This window comes from Colletotrichum godetiae (assembly GCF_030913485.1).
Source record: "Colletotrichum godetiae strain CBS 193.32 chromosome Unknown BDP55scaffold_2, whole genome shotgun sequence".
Lineage (NCBI taxonomy): Eukaryota > Fungi > Ascomycota > Sordariomycetes > Glomerellales > Glomerellaceae > Colletotrichum > Colletotrichum godetiae.
In genome coordinates this window covers 1,065,780-1,085,198 of record NW_026851250.1, presented here as the reverse complement: position 1 = coordinate 1,085,198, position 19,419 = coordinate 1,065,780, and the positions used below count along the sequence as shown (strand labels likewise).

The window sequence follows — 19,419 nt, the reverse complement described above, 5'->3', positions numbered from 1 at the left end:
TGTTGATGAGGCTTAGTTCCTCTCTGAATGCTGACATTCGGATGCAGTCGACAGGTGAGCATGTCTTATCTTTTACAAGTGACATGGAATTATGTTGTGTATGAACAGGCCGTGTCCAACGTGGTAGCTGGGAAAGACACGAAGCCAAAAGAGGGGTATTCAACAAATTCTCCCGATCGGGACTGCTGGCCACCTTAATGCCGCAACGTTGTCCACTCATGTTGGAGTTACTGCAAGGCTGTTGCGGCAGACAGTCATCGGAAGACATTCGAACGTCGCTTCACAACGAGACGCCGCTTCTTCAAATCCAGTTGAAGCCAGCGACTTCCGAAAACGACATCGAGAAGTTCTGCATGCCACCGAGTTCACGCCGAGTTCACACCGACCATGAGACTCATGGTATGCATCACACTTTCATATCTTGACTGAGAACGCACACTTCAGGCCTTGGGCAATGTCTCAGGATGGCCGAGATAGCAGGGCTCGTTCTCGGCGCTATTCCTCTTGTCATATCGGCATATGAGCACCGCAAGGCTCTTCTAGACTCTGCAGAGGCATTCTTCCATGGCAAGAAAGATTACGACAAGATCATACGACGATTGCATATAGAGTACGCTTCATATGACCAAAACATGCGTATACTGCTTATTCATGCTGTCAACGAAGAAGAATTGGATCATATGATCAAGAACTCACAACATTCTCTTTGGAAAAGCGAAGGACTCGCAATAATACTCAGAAGGGAGTTGGGAAGTGCTTATGGACCCACAATGGGATTGCTGGAGGATCTCAGTGATATTTTGGTCAGTATAGTGGCCAAGCTAGATATATCTGGCTCAGATAAGGTCAGAACCAGAAGCCTCGAACATGTTGGGTCCTCACTAAATTGCTCCAAACTAGGTAAAGCAACAAGGGCTTGCTATCATTGTCTCCTCCAACCCTCCTCAATCGAACTCACAGGATCTTCAAGAGCGTTTCAGGTTTGAGAAACGGCTTGAGTTTACCTTGAAGAAGCGGTCTGTGGACAAAAAGCTCCAAGCAATCAACGACTTCAATACCCATCTGCGTAATCTTTTGCAAGAAGCAGATAAGATCAATCAACTTCAGCAAGATGAAGGCTCGTGTAATAAAGCCCGCATCCAGTGGAACGATTCGGAGTTGCATTGCCGAAAATCGAGGAGAAGGTGTGGCTCGACATGGGAATCCGTGTTCTGGGTGAAAGCATTCCAGAAACTAGGTATCTGCGCAACCACCCTGAAGATCCTGAACTTCCCTGACCTTTGTAGTCCCAAAATACCAAAGATAAGATTTGCCGTACCGAGGCCTGTATTTCCACCCGATCCGCCGGCTCTAGAGATCGACGATACTTGCTCTTCGATTGCGGGAGCTATGTATCCACAGACTGGACTAGATTTGGATTCATCAGAGATCTTGCAAAGACTCTACAGGGTAGAAGCACAACAACGACATCTCGCTCAAGATTTAATGACGCTGGATACTTTCCTGACCATAAACACGATACAGTTAGGAATGGGAGACTTGTTATGCCTGGCAGTCACTCGCGTATCATCAGTGATTCAGCTTGGGAAAACACCATGGCTGTTACAACCATGGAGCCGGCACAACAGTGTATTTATACGTCTCAATAGAAACCCATCAATAGATGCCAAACACCCTTACTTAGCTTACAAGTACGAGACGGGTATGTTCACTACTATTATTTCTAGCGACTTGATTGTAGTCGCGCTAAGTCCGTAGTAGCTCAGGTTGGGCCTCCGCCCCAAGTATCTGACAGCTCCATGATTCTCTCCAGTCGTCAAAGGATGCTTTCTCTGGGCATTATGCTCCTGGAGATTCATTGCGAAAGATCATTAGAGAGCCTGATGGAGCAAGCCGATCTGGGCCGCGATGGCTTTCCGAACAAAGAAACAAGCTATACCACTGCATCAAGGGTACTTGAAGAGCGAATCAACGATGGCCAAGTATCTTTTGGCTTCAAAAGATCCATCGAGTATTGCCTTCACTTTTCTAGACAGCCAGATGCGTTCTTTGAGAATTCAACCTTCGTGCGGTCCATAGAGAAACACGTATTGGAGTCCTTGGAGCGTGAGATGCAACACTTCCTATTTGGGTGAGATTGCTAGGTTGGTCTGGGGGTCAGCTGTGTCACACAGAGCATTATTCCATGGTGGGTGAAATGTGAAATTAGGTGCATACAAGCCAAAATTCATTGGTGATTTATCACAAGTTTCAAGGTGCGTTGCTTAGGAAGATAGTTCGATGTTTCTAATTTATTTCCTTTGGATGTTCGGCGATGTCAAATGAATCCTTCCCGAATCAAACCTATCACAACTTCGACTGCTCCTGCATCGAAAGCTTCCGCAGCACCGGTCCAGCACGACTTCCATCTCCCGAGAACCTGAACGGCACCTCGCTACTCGTGGGCCGCTTCAGCCTCCACTTCTCCCGCAAGGTCGTAGACGGCTTACGCTCGAAGCTATCAGCAACCTGTGGTCCAATGGCCGGGAGGAACTTGAAAGCACTATTCCCTCAACATTAGCAAAGTGACTCAACAAGGGGCAGTCCAGCGGAAGTGAGGGGGGCAGAAACTTACTGTCCAGCACCACCAGTCGCAAAGAACAAGCCCTCGAAATCAGGGTGATAGTCCGCGATGAAGTCTCCCTCGGGGGTATCGGTATACCAGCACATCCTCTTGTAACACCATTCCCTCTCCGCAAACTCGGGAAAGAACAGCCTCACGCCCTCCCTCAAATCCTCATCCGCATCCTGCGGCAGATACCCAGACGCAGCGTTACTCTCCTTCAACCGCGGCGTCGAAATCGTCCTCTTCCCAGCCCCGCCCTCCTCGACCTCGACCTCGGTCGCAAACCCCCACCCATGCCTCGCAAGCTTCAACAAGTTCGTGCCCGGCGTCGGCGGGAAGCAGAACACACCCGTAGTCATGTTGATCATGACAGGCATATCCTTCACCCTCTCCGCCTCCTCAGCCGAAAGCTGAATGAAGCCCACAGGCTGCCCCGAAGCAGACATGGCGTGTCCCATGCCAGGAATAATCCGGTTCGTCCACGCCCCCGTCGCAAGAACAATCTTCTCCCCCGACAACGTCGTTCCCGCCGCCGTCCTCACACCCGTGATCATCTTCCCGGACCTTTCAAGTGAAACAACAGTCCCATGCCGCCCCGTAACAAACGACACACCCGCAAGCGTACACTGCCCCGCGAGCGCCCGAATCGCACCCGCCGCATCAGCCCACCCGCCCACAGCATTCAACGTGGCCGTGAAATCGCTCAAGTCAGCCTGCACGCCCGTATACCGCTTCTTCACCTCCACATCCACCTGCGGCGGCGCGAAAAACTCCTTGGCCGGCCGCCCGCCGCTCTCCCACTTGCGGAACTTGTCAAAGTAGGCGCTCGGCCCCTCACGCTCGTCGGCCATCATGACGAAGCCGGCCTCGTGGTAGTGCGGGCCGAACAGCTCCGACGTCTGCCAGCCGCGGAGGGCGTCCGTGGCGAGGGCGGCGTAGTGCGGGTCTGCGTACTCTGTGCGGATGATGCGCGAGACGTCGACGGAGCTGCCGTCTGGCACGGGGGGGAGGAAGCGGTCTAAGACTGTGACGGAGGTATAGCCGCGGTTTTTTGTGAGTTCGTAGGCGAGGGAGAGGCCGAAGACGCCTGCGCCGACGATGAGGATTGGTGAGTCTTTGGATGTCATTGTGGGCGTGTATAAGGGGAATGACACAGGTAGTAAAGTATCGTGGGAAAAAGGGAGACCTCTACAGCGTTCCGCTTCTAGAGTATCAAAGTGAATACTAGAAGAGTGAGCTAAAAGAATTTATCTCAAAGTGAATTAGTTCCTAACGATGTGCGACTCTCGCCATATTATACCTATCAACTTATCTCAACAATCAACGTCGGCGCAAGGTCCGATGGGATGCAAACCGGAGTGGGGACGGACCGGTTTCCGTACCCACATTTCACAGCCGGGCGGGGGCTGCGTGGAGTTCTTCGCAACTCGCAAAGCAAATGGGAATTGAAGACAACGCCCATCAAGGTGGGATCCGTTGGGCCCGATTGCCAATCTGGTGCCATGCCGTCATGCCGGGCTTCCGGAGTCGGAGGTGTGGGGACTGGTTTTACGGGCCTCTCTGCAGGACAGGCTGTGCTGGTCCGTTGGAGCTCCCCGGTATGGGTCCGGTCCCGGGGAACGGTTTACCTTAGGTAACATGTTGATGCAGCATGCTGCTGCTCCCACAACCAAGAAAAGCGACGAAACCGTGATAGAAGGCATGTAGTGTCAAATAGTAAACGAACAATTCATAGACGTGCTACCGACCCTAACCCATTCTGAATAGGTACACCGGCTGACCAATTGAATATCCTTGCCTAAACACTTCACATCAATTCTACACCCGCCCCCCCCTACCTCAGCATGCATCTCCCTCTTTTCTGTCGATCAGTGAAACTGATCCTCCGTCACGCCCTTACCCATGGCAGCGGTACTGCTGATACCGCCAGTAACCATTTTCTGTAGCTCGTCGACGTACGTCGCACCGCTCCACTTTTGGTGCTTGACGACGTCGACGCCCGAGTCCATCTCGGGCTCCTGCACGAGTTCGCCGTACGCGCGCATACCCTGTTGGCTGTAGGCCTTGGCAAATTTGTCGCTGATGAGCGCCGTCGTGTGCAGGCCCGCGAGGGTGATGAACTGCCAGCAGTAGCCGAGCGACGCGAGGCGGCGGATGTACGTCTCCTGCTCGGCGCGGGGCATCGCCGTCTTCCAGTTGAAGGAGGGCGAGAGGTTGTAAGCGAGCCTAGAAAAAAAAGCAATAGTTAGTTAACCGTTTCTTGACGAGGAGGATTCGTTCTTCGCTGGCTGGACTTTGACTTACTTTTGCTCGGGCCAGACGGCGTGGACGCCCTTGGCGAACTCCTGCGCCTGCTTGAAATCGGGCAGCTTGCTCTCCATCCAGATGGCGTCGCAGTAGGGAGCGTACGCGATGGCGCGGTTGATGGCACAGTCGCAGCCGCCCTTGAGGCGGTAGTAACCCTCGCGCGTCCGCGGGGAGTCCCAGTCAAAGTGGATGTCGGCACCGAGAATGCCCTTTGCGATAGCGCGCGCCTCGTTGTTGCTCTTGCCCTTGGCGGCGGCGGTGTACTTTTGAATCAGGCCGTCCTTGTTGGACACGGGCGCGGCCTTGATGGCGTCGACGACGGCCTCGTCGAAGCGCTTGAGGTTGGCCTGCTTCAGCCAGTTGTCCTCGATGGCCTGGAGCTGGTCGCCCGTCTTGCCGGCGAGCTCGGCCGCGATCATGAGGTCGTTGAGGGGCTGAAGGCTCGGGTTCGTGGAGCCGAGGATGAAGGCGTGGTCGCGGGGATCGATGTTGGTGCTGAGGAGGGTGGCGGCCTCGGCGTCGGTGCGGGCGACGGCAACGAGGTTGGAGCCCATGATGTCGGCCTGGGCGCGGATGGCAACGAGGCGGTTGATGTGCTCCTGGATGGGGACGAGGACCTTGCCGGCCATATGGCCGCACTTCTTGGTGCCGGGGGCCTGGTCCTCAATGTGGATGCCGGCGGCGCCCTTCTCGATGAAGAGCTTGGTGAGCTTCATGACGGCCGTGAGACCGCCGTGGCCCGTGTCGGCGTCGGCGATGATGGGTCTCAGGTAGTCGATGTTGGCGAGCTTGGCGCGAGCCTCTTTGGAGACGCTCAGGCGCTCCTGGCGCTGTTTCCGGTCGTGGAAGAGCTGGGCCATGAACAGGTGGGCGACCTTGTTAGGTACGGTGGTCTGTGAGGAAAGGTTAGCCATGGAATGACAGCACAATTTGTTGTGAAGGTGAGCAACTCACGTAAGGGTAATCTGCCAGATCTGGGCCGGGCTCGTCCGAGGCCGAGGCCGTTGACGATGATTGCCAGCCAGATACGTAGACGGTGTCGAGGTACTTGGCCATCTGGGTGACCATTGTGGGCTCCAAGCAGCCGTAGGTGTAACTGGCATCCTTGTTCTTGAAGCGGTTCTCGAGAATCTCGAAGAGCTTCTTGGACTGGGCGTTACTCGGGTATTCAATCTTGAGGTGGCCTCTCTTGGAGACAATTTGCTCGGCGGTGAAGGATCGCTTAGTGTTTCTCCATCGTGGTTCGCTCCACCACTTCTTGACTTGCTCGACCTCCTTCTGGAAGAGGTCATCCTCGATATTCGGGTTCACGGCGTTGTTAACCATGTTGCCGGAAGCCATGATGGGCAATGTGTGACTTGAAATGTGTGGAAAAGATGAAGCTATTCCGACAGTTTGTAGCGTAGGAGATTTCTCTGCGAGGGTACGCTTCGAGAATGTGGGTATGTGAGAATCGAGATTGGACAGGAATACCTGGATACTTGGCAGGCCAGGAACAAGACGATATAGCACCAGACTAACGATGCTATTCACAACTCAATTGACAAGTGATCAACGAGTTTGAGGGAAGAGTAGAAATGCTTGGAGGGGTAGAAGAGGAGGAGAAAGAAAGTCAATCTTGGAGGAGTCACAAGCAAAAAAAGAAGAGGTCAGGGCAGAGCATAAGAATAAAGAAACAAGTAGCCAAGCAGAAGCTAGGCCATGGCCGCCATCGGCAGTGTTCGGCCAAAAGGCGTCCCTGGACCAATCGTCTTACATCTGTTTCGAGGCTTGTACCTCTGACCTCTGGCCCAGGCCAGTTGACGGACAGTGTGAAGAACGTCAACGCGGTGAGAGTGACTCGCCAACCCCTCCATTCGCCCAGCCAGTCACATAGGGTTGTAGGCATGGGGAAGCATAAGGAGAGAGTGTGTCTATGGTCTTTGGTAGGGCGAACGAAATCTTGGCTGGGTGCCAGGACCGTGGGTAAAACAAACCTCGGAAGCTGAAAATAGTTCGGAACAGGCTCCTGGAGCAAGTACCAGATACTTCTGGATGGCCCTCCTCTCCTCGTGGTCTGTTCCGTAGAGAGGAGGATAGGTAGCGGTGGCGTCGCACCGGTTCTCCTTGTTGGTGTGGGGGAGCGGAATGAATGCTCTGCTCTGCTGTGTATGAGTGAGTGAGTGATGGACTCATACTGTAAGTAGGTAGGTATGGATAGGTAGCTGAGCGTCTGACAATCAATCTGTAAGTGTGAGCATTGAGAGATAGAAAGGGGTGACGTCGGGCGAGAGGTCTGGATTCGGCTCAAAGGGGAAGACGGATTTGGGGCGAAACGCAGCCAGTCTTTCCTCATTGCCGTCATTGGCCGAGTTGCCGAAGCTCCTTGCATGTCCCCCGCCGTGCCCCGCCATACCGATGCCCTCTCCCGCTACCGTACCGTACCTGGAGCCTGGGGAAAGCAGCCAGCAGCATTAGCAGCAGCCGGGCCATGGGAAAAGATTCTGCAACCCGACTGCACGCAGTTCCCGTACGTCTGCCGGCCCCCGAGATTCTGCAACGCCATGTTCCGTCTGGTCTGTTGTACTCGGTGATCCAGCTCGTCTTTTTTCTCTCTCTCATTTCTTCATTAGCATGTAATTGCGAAACAGATAGGTAATTCATCAGACAATAATAGTTAGCGTATAGAGTACAAAGGTCGAAGCTGCTGCCACTTGCCCCAAATTCTTTGCGCGGGGTAGCGGCTCTCGAGCATGTGAAGAAACTGTACCTGAGTCGGCAGCCATTCCATTGGCGCCGGCTTAACCCAGAGCTGATCACGCTTCCTGGCGTGCGTCACACTTTCCGGCCTCAGCTTCTCCAACTCGGGGGAAACTTGGAGAGATACCTCGGCCCTCGACACCCTACTCTGTACTTCTCGCCGAATCCAGCCGCCGTTGCGAAGATGCTTCCGGAATCTCCCTACCCTCTTCAAGTCATTCAATAGATCCTACACAGTACATCAATGTCAGTCACATGTCCTGCTTGACCTCACACCACACACCACACACCACACACCACGCACCACGCACCACGCACCACGCACCACGCACCACGAGCCAGCCTCTTGCCACACCTCTTGAAAGCTACATGAGGCTTGACGAACCTACCTGCTCTCACGGAACTTGTCCGATCGACACGTGCCGAACACATCCTTCCCGTCGCTTCGTCCCATATCACCATCTTGTCACGTCAACTTTTACAAGTTTGGATCGCATTGGGTGGATATCTGCTTTGGCTTTGCAGCCAGTCTAACCTCTTTCAACAGTCTTCCAGACCCTGCCCATTCCTTCATTCGTGTCTCTTATTGCAGTCAACCTGCATGGTCATGCATCTTCCATTTAACGTCAGTCCTTTGCAAACTCCTTTCCCAACCTTCAATATCCGACGTGCCGCGGCAAGATATGAGAGCAAATGCAGACCCCTCTCGAGGCCAATCCAATTCGACGACCAAGACTCGACTCGACAACAGGTCCTGTACCGTTTTTACCAGCTTTTCGTCGTGCTTTTGATGGCCTATCGTATGCGTTATGTGTAGCTTGGTCTCCCGACCATGACAGAGCCACTCAGAGAAGCTCGGCAAGTTGCTTCTCATTGTTCTCTTCGATAGCCTTCACAAAGGTCTCATAAGGGGTGAGCGTTCCAAGAGCACGGCGCATGTGTGCATTGACGATTTGCAGTCCATAGACGTAGCTGGCGTTGACCCATCCGAATCTAGTCTTTGTCAGTAGATTGATCACAGAGTATCACAGATACAGACGACATACCCTTCCTTGGCGACACCCTTGAAATCGAGACCCTGGTTACCATACTCGGCATCGACCCTGTGGGGATCAATTGGTCGAGTAACGTCGTACTTCTCGACAACCACGCCGTTGAAGTCAACAAAGGCCTTGGTCATCATGAACAGCCACTTGTACGCCAGACGCTCGGCCTCATCAGTGAAGCTGTAGCGAACAAGTCCAGTCCAGGCAAGCATCTGCTGAGGAGCCCAGCCGTAGGGGTAATCCCACTGGCGATTAGGGCGCTCCAGGCCAACTTCACCCCGGGACTTCTTTGTGCCGGACAGCAAACCGCCGACAGCCTCGAACTTGGGCAGTGCCTGCTGTACCATTGCTGCCGCTTGCTTGGGAGATGCCACACCTGCCCACAAAGCCCAGAAAGTGGTGCAACTCTCGTAGTCACACTGCTCCTTCTTGGCGGTGTTGTAGTCAAAGTACATACCCGCCTCCTCGTTCCAGAGGTACTTGTCAATAGCAAGCTTTCTGCGCTTCGCCCGGCGGTCCCAGATTGCCGAAGTAACCACTTCGCCAGCCTTGAGCGGTCCAACAGCGAATTCGTCGGGGATGACGAGCTTATCGTTGAAGACGTTTCGAATAGTGCGGGCAATGTCAGTCTCGTACTTGAAGAGAAGTGAGTTCAAGTCGATGGTCGCAAGATCGGCGCAGATCTTCTCCAGTCTGTAGGAGGTGTCGTGGCCAGACTCACGCACAGCTCGGTCGTGCAGGAAGTAGTCGTCCAACTCCGGCTCCTTGATCTTGCCGTTGTTGTAGGCCTGGACGAACTCCTGCCAGGTGATGCCATGCTTCTCGGCATAGGGCTCGAGGATGTGGACGAAGTGGTCTGCTTCCGTCTCAGGGGGAACACCCAAACCTTCAGGTCTGTATCTCGAGAGACCAGTCACGGGGTCCAAACGAGGCTCGGCGACCCAGACACTGTGATACTCCTTGATGGCGGCGAGCATAGATGTGCGGAGGAATTCCTTGGCATCGGGCTCGTGCTTGATCTTCTCGTATACGCGAAGGGCCATGTCGGTGAGGAAAGGGGGCTGAGAACGGCACAGGTAGTAGGAGCGAGTGGCGTTGAGGACTTTGCCGTAGTGACGGATACAGAAACAGAAGTTCTGCACCATCGACTTGGCGAGATGGACCTTGTCATTAACCAAGAGACCAAGGGACTCCATGTAGCTATCCCAGCCGTAAAGCTCGTTGAACCGTCCGCCCGGCACCACAAAGGGAAGACCCCTGAGTGTGTCCTCGCCTGTCTTGGGATCCTTGATCTTCTCCATCTCAACAGCGAGAAGGCCAGGCTTGGCATTCATGTCGCGAACCAGCTCGGGAGTGATGACCTCGGGAAGCCTGACAACATCCAAACGGATCTCTGGGCGATCTTGAGCCACCTTGGTGTAGAACTCGAACTGTTCCGGAGCTCCAACGGGAACATAGATACGCGGGCGCGGGTCATCAGTCCAGTCCTTGGGATCTCTGGCCGCAATCTCCACGGTCGAGGCATCAATTCTTCTCGTCAATCCCTCCCAAAAGTGGTCCTTGATAAGTCTCGACAATCGGTTCACGGGGTTCTCGTTCAGGCGGCCCTCGTCGAGGATGATCTGTTTGCGGCCGTATTGTTGGGCAAGGGACAACTCTTGCAGCAGGTTGGAGAGCATGTAGGTTCCGCGGACATCGAATCGGTTGTGGCCCGCGGAGGCAGCGGTTCTCAGCGACCAGACCTGGGTTGCATCAGTATCAGCTTCGTTGTCTACTCCTGGACAGTAGGCGACGGCCATGGGATCATAGACATACCTTGGGACCATTGTCCTCAATGGTGATTTGCATGTTTCCATCGGTATCTTCTTGAGCCTGCAAGCTCTTGAGCGTCTCGTCTACTTGAATGAGGAACTTTCGGTTCGCAAGGATGGAGGACTCGTCTGTAAGATTCGTAGGTCAGCACATCAACAGCGCAGAGGGGTAAGAGAACAGTGAGCAGGAGTGGACTGACCGTGACTGCCTCTTCGGAAGGGCTCGCGAAGTCCCATACGCTCGAATTGTTGGAACAAGCTGTTCTAGAAGAGTTGAAAAAAAAAAATAGGAGTCAGTATGTACCACAACTAGAAATGGGTAACAACAAGCGGTCAGGCAAGCGGTATCGGCGGGCTGGTTAACGTACCTGTGAATAGGTTCTGGTTCGAGGTCCAGCACGGTTGACATGGCGCTCCTCTGAGGTATAGTAGGTTTTCGCATCGTCGAAGACACCATTGCCTTGGTCTTCGCTGCCGCCACGAGGGCGGCGTTGACTCGTCGGAGAAGTCATTGTGCGCGAGTTAAGCGGGGTCGTTCGCGGCGATAGCTGGCAGGATCGGGAACCGAAAATAGTCAATTGCTCGCCGTGGAAGGTAGGTCGCTGGATCCGTACTGAGTGAGGGTATACGCCGAGCTGGCCGTAATCGAACTTGTAAGAGTATCGAACGAAAGGAAGAAAAAGATACTCGACGGCGTGAGAATTGGGGCGGTGTAGGGAGTTGACTCGGTGAGAGAATGGGGGGAAATTGATGTGTGTAGGAATCCGTGTCACGAGGACCCCAATGTGAGTGGGAAGAGACAAGGGCGCGGCGCGGGATGTGTTGGCTGATGCGGTCTCAGGTCTTGGGCCAAGCAATCAAGGTACCTCCGAATGGCAGGCGCAACAGGCAGGAAAGGAGGTAATAGATAGGCGGGAGAGGTGTCGGTCGGTACGGGTAGGTAGGGTTGCAGCTGAAGCAAGGTACACAGCTTCCTGCAGCTGACGGCCAACAAGTTAGCACACTTTTGCTCTTTTGCTCTTTTTTTGGTACCTTACGTTTGCAGAATGTGCGCTCGTTCTACAATAGGTGATGCAACACTTTTTCTCCGACGTGGGACGGAATGGCTTTTCGGAGATGCTAGAGTGAAGTCGTGCGGGTTACTCTGTCGCGTCAGTGTGTTTTGTGTGTCGTCATAGGGAAAGAACTCCAGAGATACGAGAGCCTTCACCACGCTTCTTGTGTGAAATCAGGTTCCAATTCTTTAAATGGAGCCAAGTCGGGTCCCAATGACGCTATCGTGCCAGACGTTGCTTTTCCAGCGGTCTCCCCCACGCCCGGTCCCCCATCCTTCTCGCCTCGCTGCACGCTGCGGTGAGAGGTGCCGGGTAAGGCGTGGGCCAGGAACCTCTAATCAGCCAATCAATCGTCTTCGGGCCATCTCCGATCCGCCTCGTTCTCTCGATCCAATCAAGCCCGGCCGTTCCCCGCTCCAGCTCTGTGTCACGTGGATCCATCTGAACCGTCGGCCTAAGCTTTCCTGCCTGCTGTATTACCACAATTCGAGGTTTACCAGTGATACTCAGGCAAAAGATATTACAAAGCCCTAGGCTCGCTCAGCTCACACGTTCGTGACATTGCAGTCCAATTGAGCCTCGTGCGGCATTCCTCAAAACACCTGCATCGGCCTCCGTTGCCCGGTGGAATATGGTTCAAGTTGGGGTAGGAATGTGTACCCCGCGGACTCTGAGACCCTTGAATATGGCGTCGCTTCATCCGGACCAAGCTCCTCCAAGAACTGTCAGCGGAGATTCCGCCGCCAGGGTTCCCATCTTTGCTTTTTCTTTTGTTTCTTTCTTTTTCTCTCTTTCGTCAACCAGCAATCGGGTTTCCAATTTCCCCAAACACCAAACTCTCATTCCACCCAACCCCGCAATATCTTACTGAGATTCAATGACAACACATAAGAGTTGTTGAAATCTGTCAAGAGCACTGCTTGCTACCTTTTCAGGTAGGCTAGGGAGCTCAGAGGCACTGAGTATGAGACTAACATGGGATTTTCAATGACTCTGACGTCGCAGCACACAGACTCATCTCGAACAGAGCCCTTCAACATGGTGGAGGGCGAAAGAGAGGTGCTATCTGACAGCGTCAGTGAAGAGAGGTATTGATCAAGACTCCGGAATTATTGTCAGCCATAATCAACCATGCTCTGGGTACTGCATTGATGTAGCCTGTTTCAGGTTGCAGACATCAAGCAGAGAATTTGCTAATTCATTGACGCCCTCGGGATCCGAGGAAGGAAACGCAGCCTGACTTACACGAACAAGACGGGTAATCCTACTCAATAGAAATCACAAGGAATATGACACACTTCTCTTAGACTACTTCATTGTTCTTAAGAGTAATGAAAAGTACTAGAAATAGACGGCCTGTTTACAAAGTCTGACTTTAAAGTTTCTCTCAACCATGGTTGACGATGCCCTCATAACCAAGGTTTCACCTTTACCAGCAGTAATATCTTTCACGCCGCCGAGTCATTCCTAGCTAGAATCTCTCACAATTGTTGAGTAATTGGGTTTACAATTGGCTTCACTCCATCTTTTGGCATCCCAGCTCACTGTACCATGGTCCGTCGTCAATGCCTGAAGCATCATGACTGAGCTGGTTGGTGTGGTCCCTTTCTATAAGTCCATGTGTACCTAGCTTGAGTGTTCCCATTGAATGAGTCATTTATTTACATGCATGGTGATTATTCAACATCATCTCAATAGCTATGGATACTTCTCATGTGTAAGGTCTATCAACTGCATCATTTTTGGTCCACCCATGTTTGCTCAGGGCATCCATCCAGCTTCATTCAATTCTTGGGTTGTGACCCGACATGGTAAAGCGTGTTTAGGTGTGAATGTAGACCGTTGATAACAAAGTTTCCATGCGTACATCGAAATACCCCTACGCTACACTAGTACCTCGCGTCCATCACATGCCTGAGTGACTTCTCGTCGCTTTTGTAACTACGAAGTCCGAGATATGTCTTACCCGAAGCCTTCAACTCCTGACGGCGTGCGGATAGCGAAGCTGCGAGACTCATGCCGTCTCTGGATTCAACTCGTACAACACATGGATGATATAGACTCAATCGTTGATCGTGAAGAATCGCACCCTAATGGACATCGGTCATGGGCCGACGATCAAGACTTGGTGCTCCACTACTAAATCTATTCCCGTATTTCCGTGAAAACCTGCCCCAAGGCGGTTTGACTCCAGGATATTGTGGCTACCAACACAAATAGGTTTCTCGTTTCCATGATATGTTTCTCGCAGACGGATATTCACGAGAATGGACCTGTATGCTATAAATCGGCCTGCTTTTGTAGAGTGATAATGTGAAGGTCGCTAAGTCGGTACAAGCCAGCCTCCAGCTAAACATGGTGACCTCGTTACTCGCATGTGGTCGACCCGACAGCTCCAAATCGGAGGGGTTTCACCCATTTTAACAAATTGCCACACTCAATCGGACTCCGTACATGGCCTTGATACTGAATGATAAGAGTCGACGGAAGTTGGTGCCGTAGTGACTTCAGGCATGCTTGGCTCTGGGCTTCCATACACCATTTCCTGTCGCCGTGACAGAGAGAGCAGGCCTTTTGAGCATGAGGGACATGTCTCGTTTATCATAGAATGATCTTCTCGCACAGCAAAGCCTTCTCTGATCGCCGTCCACACAAGCTGTGACCTGTCAGCTGTGGTGTGTTGTAAGCCATCGGCGGCCGTCGAGAAGATGCCCGTAAACGCTTTCAACGCCGTTGTTTGTCTCATTTCAGACCCTTATGCGCGTCTTCAGAAATCATAACGAGATTGTTCTTCATTAAACTACATATTCCAATTAAGATGGTCGACACGGAACTCATCAAGCTCACCAAACTTCACGGGAACTGCTTCATCCGGCACCGGCTAGAGCGCTACTATTGCGAAGGGATTTGATCACAATAGACTCTATAGTACCACAAGAAGTGACGTGAATCACCCAAAGCAAATTACTAGATCATCAACTCACACTCAAGAAGAGCGATCACGAGAGCCTCCGAAGAAAAGGATGTTATGGCACGGCGCCAGCATTTACACAAGGACAATCAGCATGGAAACTGGAGATGATAGATAGCTGTGTAGAATCACCTCTCGATTATATACCTGATGCTTCCTAGTTCATTCCCCCGCCTAATGAGGTTCCAACTACAAGCGCTGTGTTCGCATCGCCTACAGGACGCTAAGGCTGTGAGAAGTGAACTCATAGAAAATCTCGCATGCTCTTTCCTAACTTGCGTTGACGAAATAAGTAACTATGTAGTCAAAAAGGCTAAAGGTCTGTCCATTTCATTGAGCCTATGTAGGTCTTGGGGGCAGTTTCATGAATTCCATGGTTACTGGAGGCTCGTGTGAAGCCCACGCAGAATACGCAAGGTGAATAATCTGCAGAGACGAGGGCACCTCGCGCTGTGAATTCAAAGTATCCCGTATTTCTCAAGCGGATCGCATTCTTGTACACTCAAGCATGCTATTCAGGCTACTTGGCGCTCGCATAGCTCACTCCTAGTACATAAAAGCTCACTATCATAGCTTTTATACCCGGCCACGGGGAAGGGGCAAGATAAAAAGAGAATGACACTCTTAGTGTAAAAATAGTTCACCTTGTTAGGCTACAGCTCTTGTTTCTCATGCTGGGAATTGAACTCGAAATCGGAGCCTGTCGTCGAGTAGGCTGTGGGCGTATACAATTGTTGACCTTTGGCCACTCCACCCCCCAGCCAGTATGTCCTGCCCCATCGACCTAGAGGGGCGTCTCATGGCTGGTGACTGGAATGGAGTTGGTAGGGTATGTATGGGCTTCGATTGTGATGCATTCTGTGTAGATGGGATGAATATACATATATTCACGGGATCATCGCATGAGGTGGTAGGCGAAAACCAAGGGCGATATGCCGGTTTTTGTGCTGCTCGTGTTTCCTCTCACATCCCACCAGATACTAGATCTCCTTACATGGTCTATTCTAAGGTGAATCTTACTCACTGAGCTGGCTTTGGTAGGGATTGGAAGCTAGGCTGTATTATATACGGTAATGGGATATCTGGTGAAAGTTTTCACTCAGTCTCAACCATCTGTGGCTTCCCTAGCCCATGAGGGCCAGTAGGGCTATTACCACTGGATAATGTTAGTATACTGTCTTCGTAATCCCGAGTCCTCGGTCAGCTAGTTGCTTAACCGACCATGATTCCAGTCACCGAGTCGAGTAGACGCGGCGTAAGCCCCTAGGTCATGTACACATTACACAACTCTTTGCTGGTCCATAGTTGATCTACAGTCAAGTGAGTAAGTTTCCAAAACGAAAGCGATTCTGCTGCTCCGAAATAGGGTCTTCTGATTTGAAGTCTGTAAGTTCTCAGCTTAGATAAAGTCTCGTTCTCGCTACCAACCTCAACGTCCAAAGTACACGCTATATGTATCTTGGCAGTAGTAGTATACTTTACCGGACATGCACAATCTCTATTCTCTCAGATATCTTATTATTGCGCTTCAGATAGAACACACACAAGCTTTGCGCTCAAGGTTCGAATCATGGGATTAGTGAATTGTTCATTACCCTAAGTCAAAGGAGTAGGTGCTCGCGACTGTTGCCATTCGCGGAATCACGCCAAGATGTGCAATAATACCGTCCGCCTTGTTACTAAGATAGCCAAAATCTCCGAACTGACAGATAGATAGCATTGCAAAGACCACACATATGTACTAATTTCGTCTTAAGAGCCTTTCACCTCTATTCGTACTCCCATGCAGATCACTGGGCAGAACGGGCTGATAACCACGAGAACACCTTACGGGTCTATGCTCCTATCTCAAGTCAGTCTTCTGAACTCATGTCGAAATTCAATGTCAGCCTCGTCACACGCCTTTAGGACCAACTATCGTGATTCATGATGACACTGAAGCTTCAGATGATATGTCTACCCCTCATTCGGTCACATCGAATTGTCATTACGATCAGCCTGGGCACTTTGAGCTTAAAGAACTGACTCTGGATTATGAGATAAATCAGAGGGTACAACTCATAAAGGAATGAAAGGATTGCTGGGGTCGCATGGGCAGACGAGGGAGCGCCAAGCGCCGTCACATCGTATGTCAGGGAAGTAAAACGTTCCGGATGATTGCAACCGCGCTGACAACTGCGCTTGCAACTACTCTGAACAAGGGTTGAACAACAACGACTCAGTACTCTGGAGCGTTGCAACTCGGTTTTCCCCCGTTGGAAACACATCGAATTGGACATTAATACGTCACAAGAAGTTGCGGTATCCAGATATAACTGGAACCAACTACGTCAATTGAACGAAAGATCTGCTGAACCGTTTCTTACAACGTCACATTCACACCATCATTACGTTCAAAAGACGTACTGAGTCGCAACTGACCGACAACCTGTGGAGCTGTTCATGTAGATACGTGGAGCTATCGCCAACCTTAAAAAGTTGTGTGTGATCGGTGGAGTTGCATTCTCCCGGACAGAGCACCGACTTTTTGCAGGGTTGAATGACTTGTCAACTCCTAAGGGAATTGACTAAGGTGATCGATCTAGCTGGTCCCTGAAAATCCTGACAAGAGCTTTTTCTGCCTGCCGGCTACACACTACTACTTTGCCCTACTTCTCAGTGCCTTGTTACCCATTAATATCTCGTATTTATCTTCGGTGGAACTATGACGCAAGCCCCGGGAGGTTGGCTGTTTCTCCCCAAAACGGCAGGGACATCGTCTCCTACCGACTCAGGCACCGCTAGGTCAGCCGTCCCGTATCCGATGAAAACCCTCCACGGAATCTGTCCCGACCTTCTCGAAGCCCCTCCTTCACGCTCCCGAGCCGTGCCAAGACCGGGTACCCTCCGTTCCGCCAGCGCCTTCTGTGACGAACCCCTTGCACCTGCTGCTAGCTGCATCATCATGGTACGATGCACAATAGCCGTTTGCTGCGTCTGTTGCTACTGTACCATCCCAGGAGCAAATTGCTATCATGAACTCTTCCGGAGCTAGGGCCCTGGAGATAGCTGTGATGGGAAAACCCGACCATTGCCTTCGCTGCTAGGGGGGTGAGGGAATAGTCAGGGAGCCGGCAACTCCAAGTTCGGCGATAGAAAGCAATTCCCTTCCATTACACAGGCACGATTTACCTGGATGACTTCTGACCGAGATGCAACCGTCATGGATAGACAGCATACATTGCAGCACTCGGGGGGACAAGTTTTCCCTTTTGACTCTGCAGCTAAAGTCATTCCACTGGCTGATCGCGATCCACGACACAGCGTGTAGGTTATGTGTATCTCAGCGCTCTGCGCGGAATCTATAGCTCATGGTAGGCTTTCGGCCTCGCCGAAAAGCTTCAAAAGGCGAGAGTTCGGGAGGTTAGTTGGCAACCAAAAGACAAAATACCTACCGACAAGGCAGAAATTCGGCTGAGAGACAATCCTACACCGGCGAAACAAGTTTCTTGACTGTCACTTTCAGTTCGTGGCGCAGCAAGACTTGCTTTAACGAAACTCTGAACTCTCAAAGATGGCAATGTAACCACAACTTTACCAAGACTTACTAGTTGGTGACCATGCATTTGTTGGCAGCCCAAAAGACAAAATTATGGAATTTACAGAGAGTTCAGAAGCAGAACGAAATATACACCGTCATTAGCATGAGTTGTCGCACTTGGAAGTGCTGTATAGGACAGCCAAGTGGCCATCAAAGCTAGTACTTTAAGCTTTACGGGCTTTGAAAAAACGCTTTACGGGCTTTGATCAAGTGACACATGACGATGTTTGACACGCACGCACACCTTCCCGTACTTGACTACACACCACCATGGTGTTTTAACCTTTTGGCAGCTGCACGCAATCCCGCTCCAGTTTCCACGAATACTGTCCGGCCGGCACGACTCTCGACCACGGATCCCACCCGGAAGTTGGAAGCTTCTATCAAAGGCCTCGCCTCTCGGGTGGCTGATGCTCTGATGTTCCCTTGCCCCCCAAGGGAATTCCGGACAACCCCTAAGCCCGCCCACTTCACGACCTCAGAAGAACTACCTCGTACGGGAAGCGGGAGGGAGCTGAGTGGCAGCTTCCCGAAACAGACAAATCTGTCGCAGCTGTCAGGTGGATGTCATTGCTTAGGTTACGTTTGAATCCCGCGGTCAATACCATGCTTGCAACTCTCGTATCGGAGAAAGTGCCGCCATGACCCAAGTGTTCCATCAAAGACGACCAGATATCTAATATTGAGCTTGTTTGACGATATAACATGTCTTGGCATAAGGAGTTAAAAAGGACAATTTTGCAATGGGCAGGCAATCGATTTGATTAAATCGAAAGCTTGTTCAGTGAAGAGACCGGGAGCAGGGCTCTTGTGAAAAATCAAGGGACTCTACACGTGTAAGGCACGGTACGGTCAACGCCCGATACATGAACCGCAATTTTAGGTTTATAGAGGGGTGTCACGTATGGAGATGCCACTCTCGAGATGTGTCATGAGGTCCTTGTATACTCGTCCTGACCCTACCCGCATACGTCAATCAGGATATGGCCACCTCTTTTGATACACGTGGAAGCACGGGTGAGCAACGGCCGGACACACAAACTTGGACGTCCACACACCATCTCAGCTTACCGTTCCACGGTGCTCAGTGAGGATCGATCCCGGGAATCTTTCCGCCCGGTCCGCACGCAGCCACTTGCGAATCGTGGGCAGCAGCGTCCCATGATGTCTGTTTGACGACATTTCTGGGCAGAAATTTCCAGACGATATGAAACAAACCCATCTGATCTTCTTTCTTCCTTTCCTTCTCTGCGAAATGCCATGTTCGCTTCGGGACATATTACGATTACGGTAATTCGTCCAAGG

The 19,419-nt window shown here is 51.7% G+C and overlaps 5 protein-coding genes across 5 annotated transcripts; 1 reads left to right on the top strand and 4 right to left on the bottom strand.

Annotated features, from left to right (window-relative positions):
• Window positions 1-197: 197 nt before the first annotated feature.
• BDP55DRAFT_626069 (uncharacterized protein) lies at window positions 198-2,135 on the top strand (the record flags this gene model as incomplete). Its single annotated transcript, XM_060571582.1, has 4 exons — window positions 198-399; window positions 445-845; window positions 901-1,702; window positions 1,762-2,135. 4 exons carry the CDS (start codon window positions 198-200, stop codon window positions 2,133-2,135), a joined length of 1,779 nt encoding a protein of 592 aa, XP_060436254.1.
• Window positions 2,136-2,346: 211 nt separating this feature from the next.
• BDP55DRAFT_540148 (FAD dependent oxidoreductase) lies at window positions 2,347-3,732 on the bottom strand (the record flags this gene model as incomplete). The annotated part of the gene is made up of 3 exons (XM_060568096.1): window positions 2,347-2,542; window positions 2,615-3,307; window positions 3,377-3,732. 3 exons carry the CDS (start codon window positions 3,730-3,732, stop codon window positions 2,347-2,349), a joined length of 1,245 nt encoding a protein of 414 aa, XP_060436253.1.
• Window positions 3,733-4,473: 741 nt separating this feature from the next.
• BDP55DRAFT_539895 (isocitrate lyase) lies at window positions 4,474-6,253 on the bottom strand (the record flags this gene model as incomplete). Its single annotated transcript, XM_060568071.1, has 3 exons — window positions 4,474-4,831; window positions 4,910-5,805; window positions 5,867-6,253. 3 exons carry the CDS (start codon window positions 6,251-6,253, stop codon window positions 4,474-4,476), a joined length of 1,641 nt encoding a protein of 546 aa, XP_060436252.1.
• A 99-nt stretch (window positions 6,254-6,352) lies between these two features.
• Window positions 6,353-7,336, bottom strand: BDP55DRAFT_643161 (uncharacterized protein). Its single transcript, XM_060573493.1, has one exon. The coding sequence runs from the start codon at window positions 7,281-7,283 to the stop codon at window positions 6,540-6,542; it is 744 nt and encodes a 247-aa protein (XP_060436251.1). The 5' UTR covers window positions 7,284-7,336; the 3' UTR covers window positions 6,353-6,539.
• A 1,160-nt stretch (window positions 7,337-8,496) lies between these two features.
• BDP55DRAFT_626066 (neutral trehalase) lies at window positions 8,497-11,020 on the bottom strand (the record flags this gene model as incomplete). The annotated part of the gene is made up of 5 exons (XM_060571581.1): window positions 8,497-8,644; window positions 8,698-10,439; window positions 10,513-10,637; window positions 10,709-10,772; window positions 10,877-11,020. 5 exons carry the CDS (start codon window positions 11,018-11,020, stop codon window positions 8,497-8,499), a joined length of 2,223 nt encoding a protein of 740 aa, XP_060436250.1.
• Between the last annotated feature and the right edge of the window lie 8,399 nt (window positions 11,021-19,419).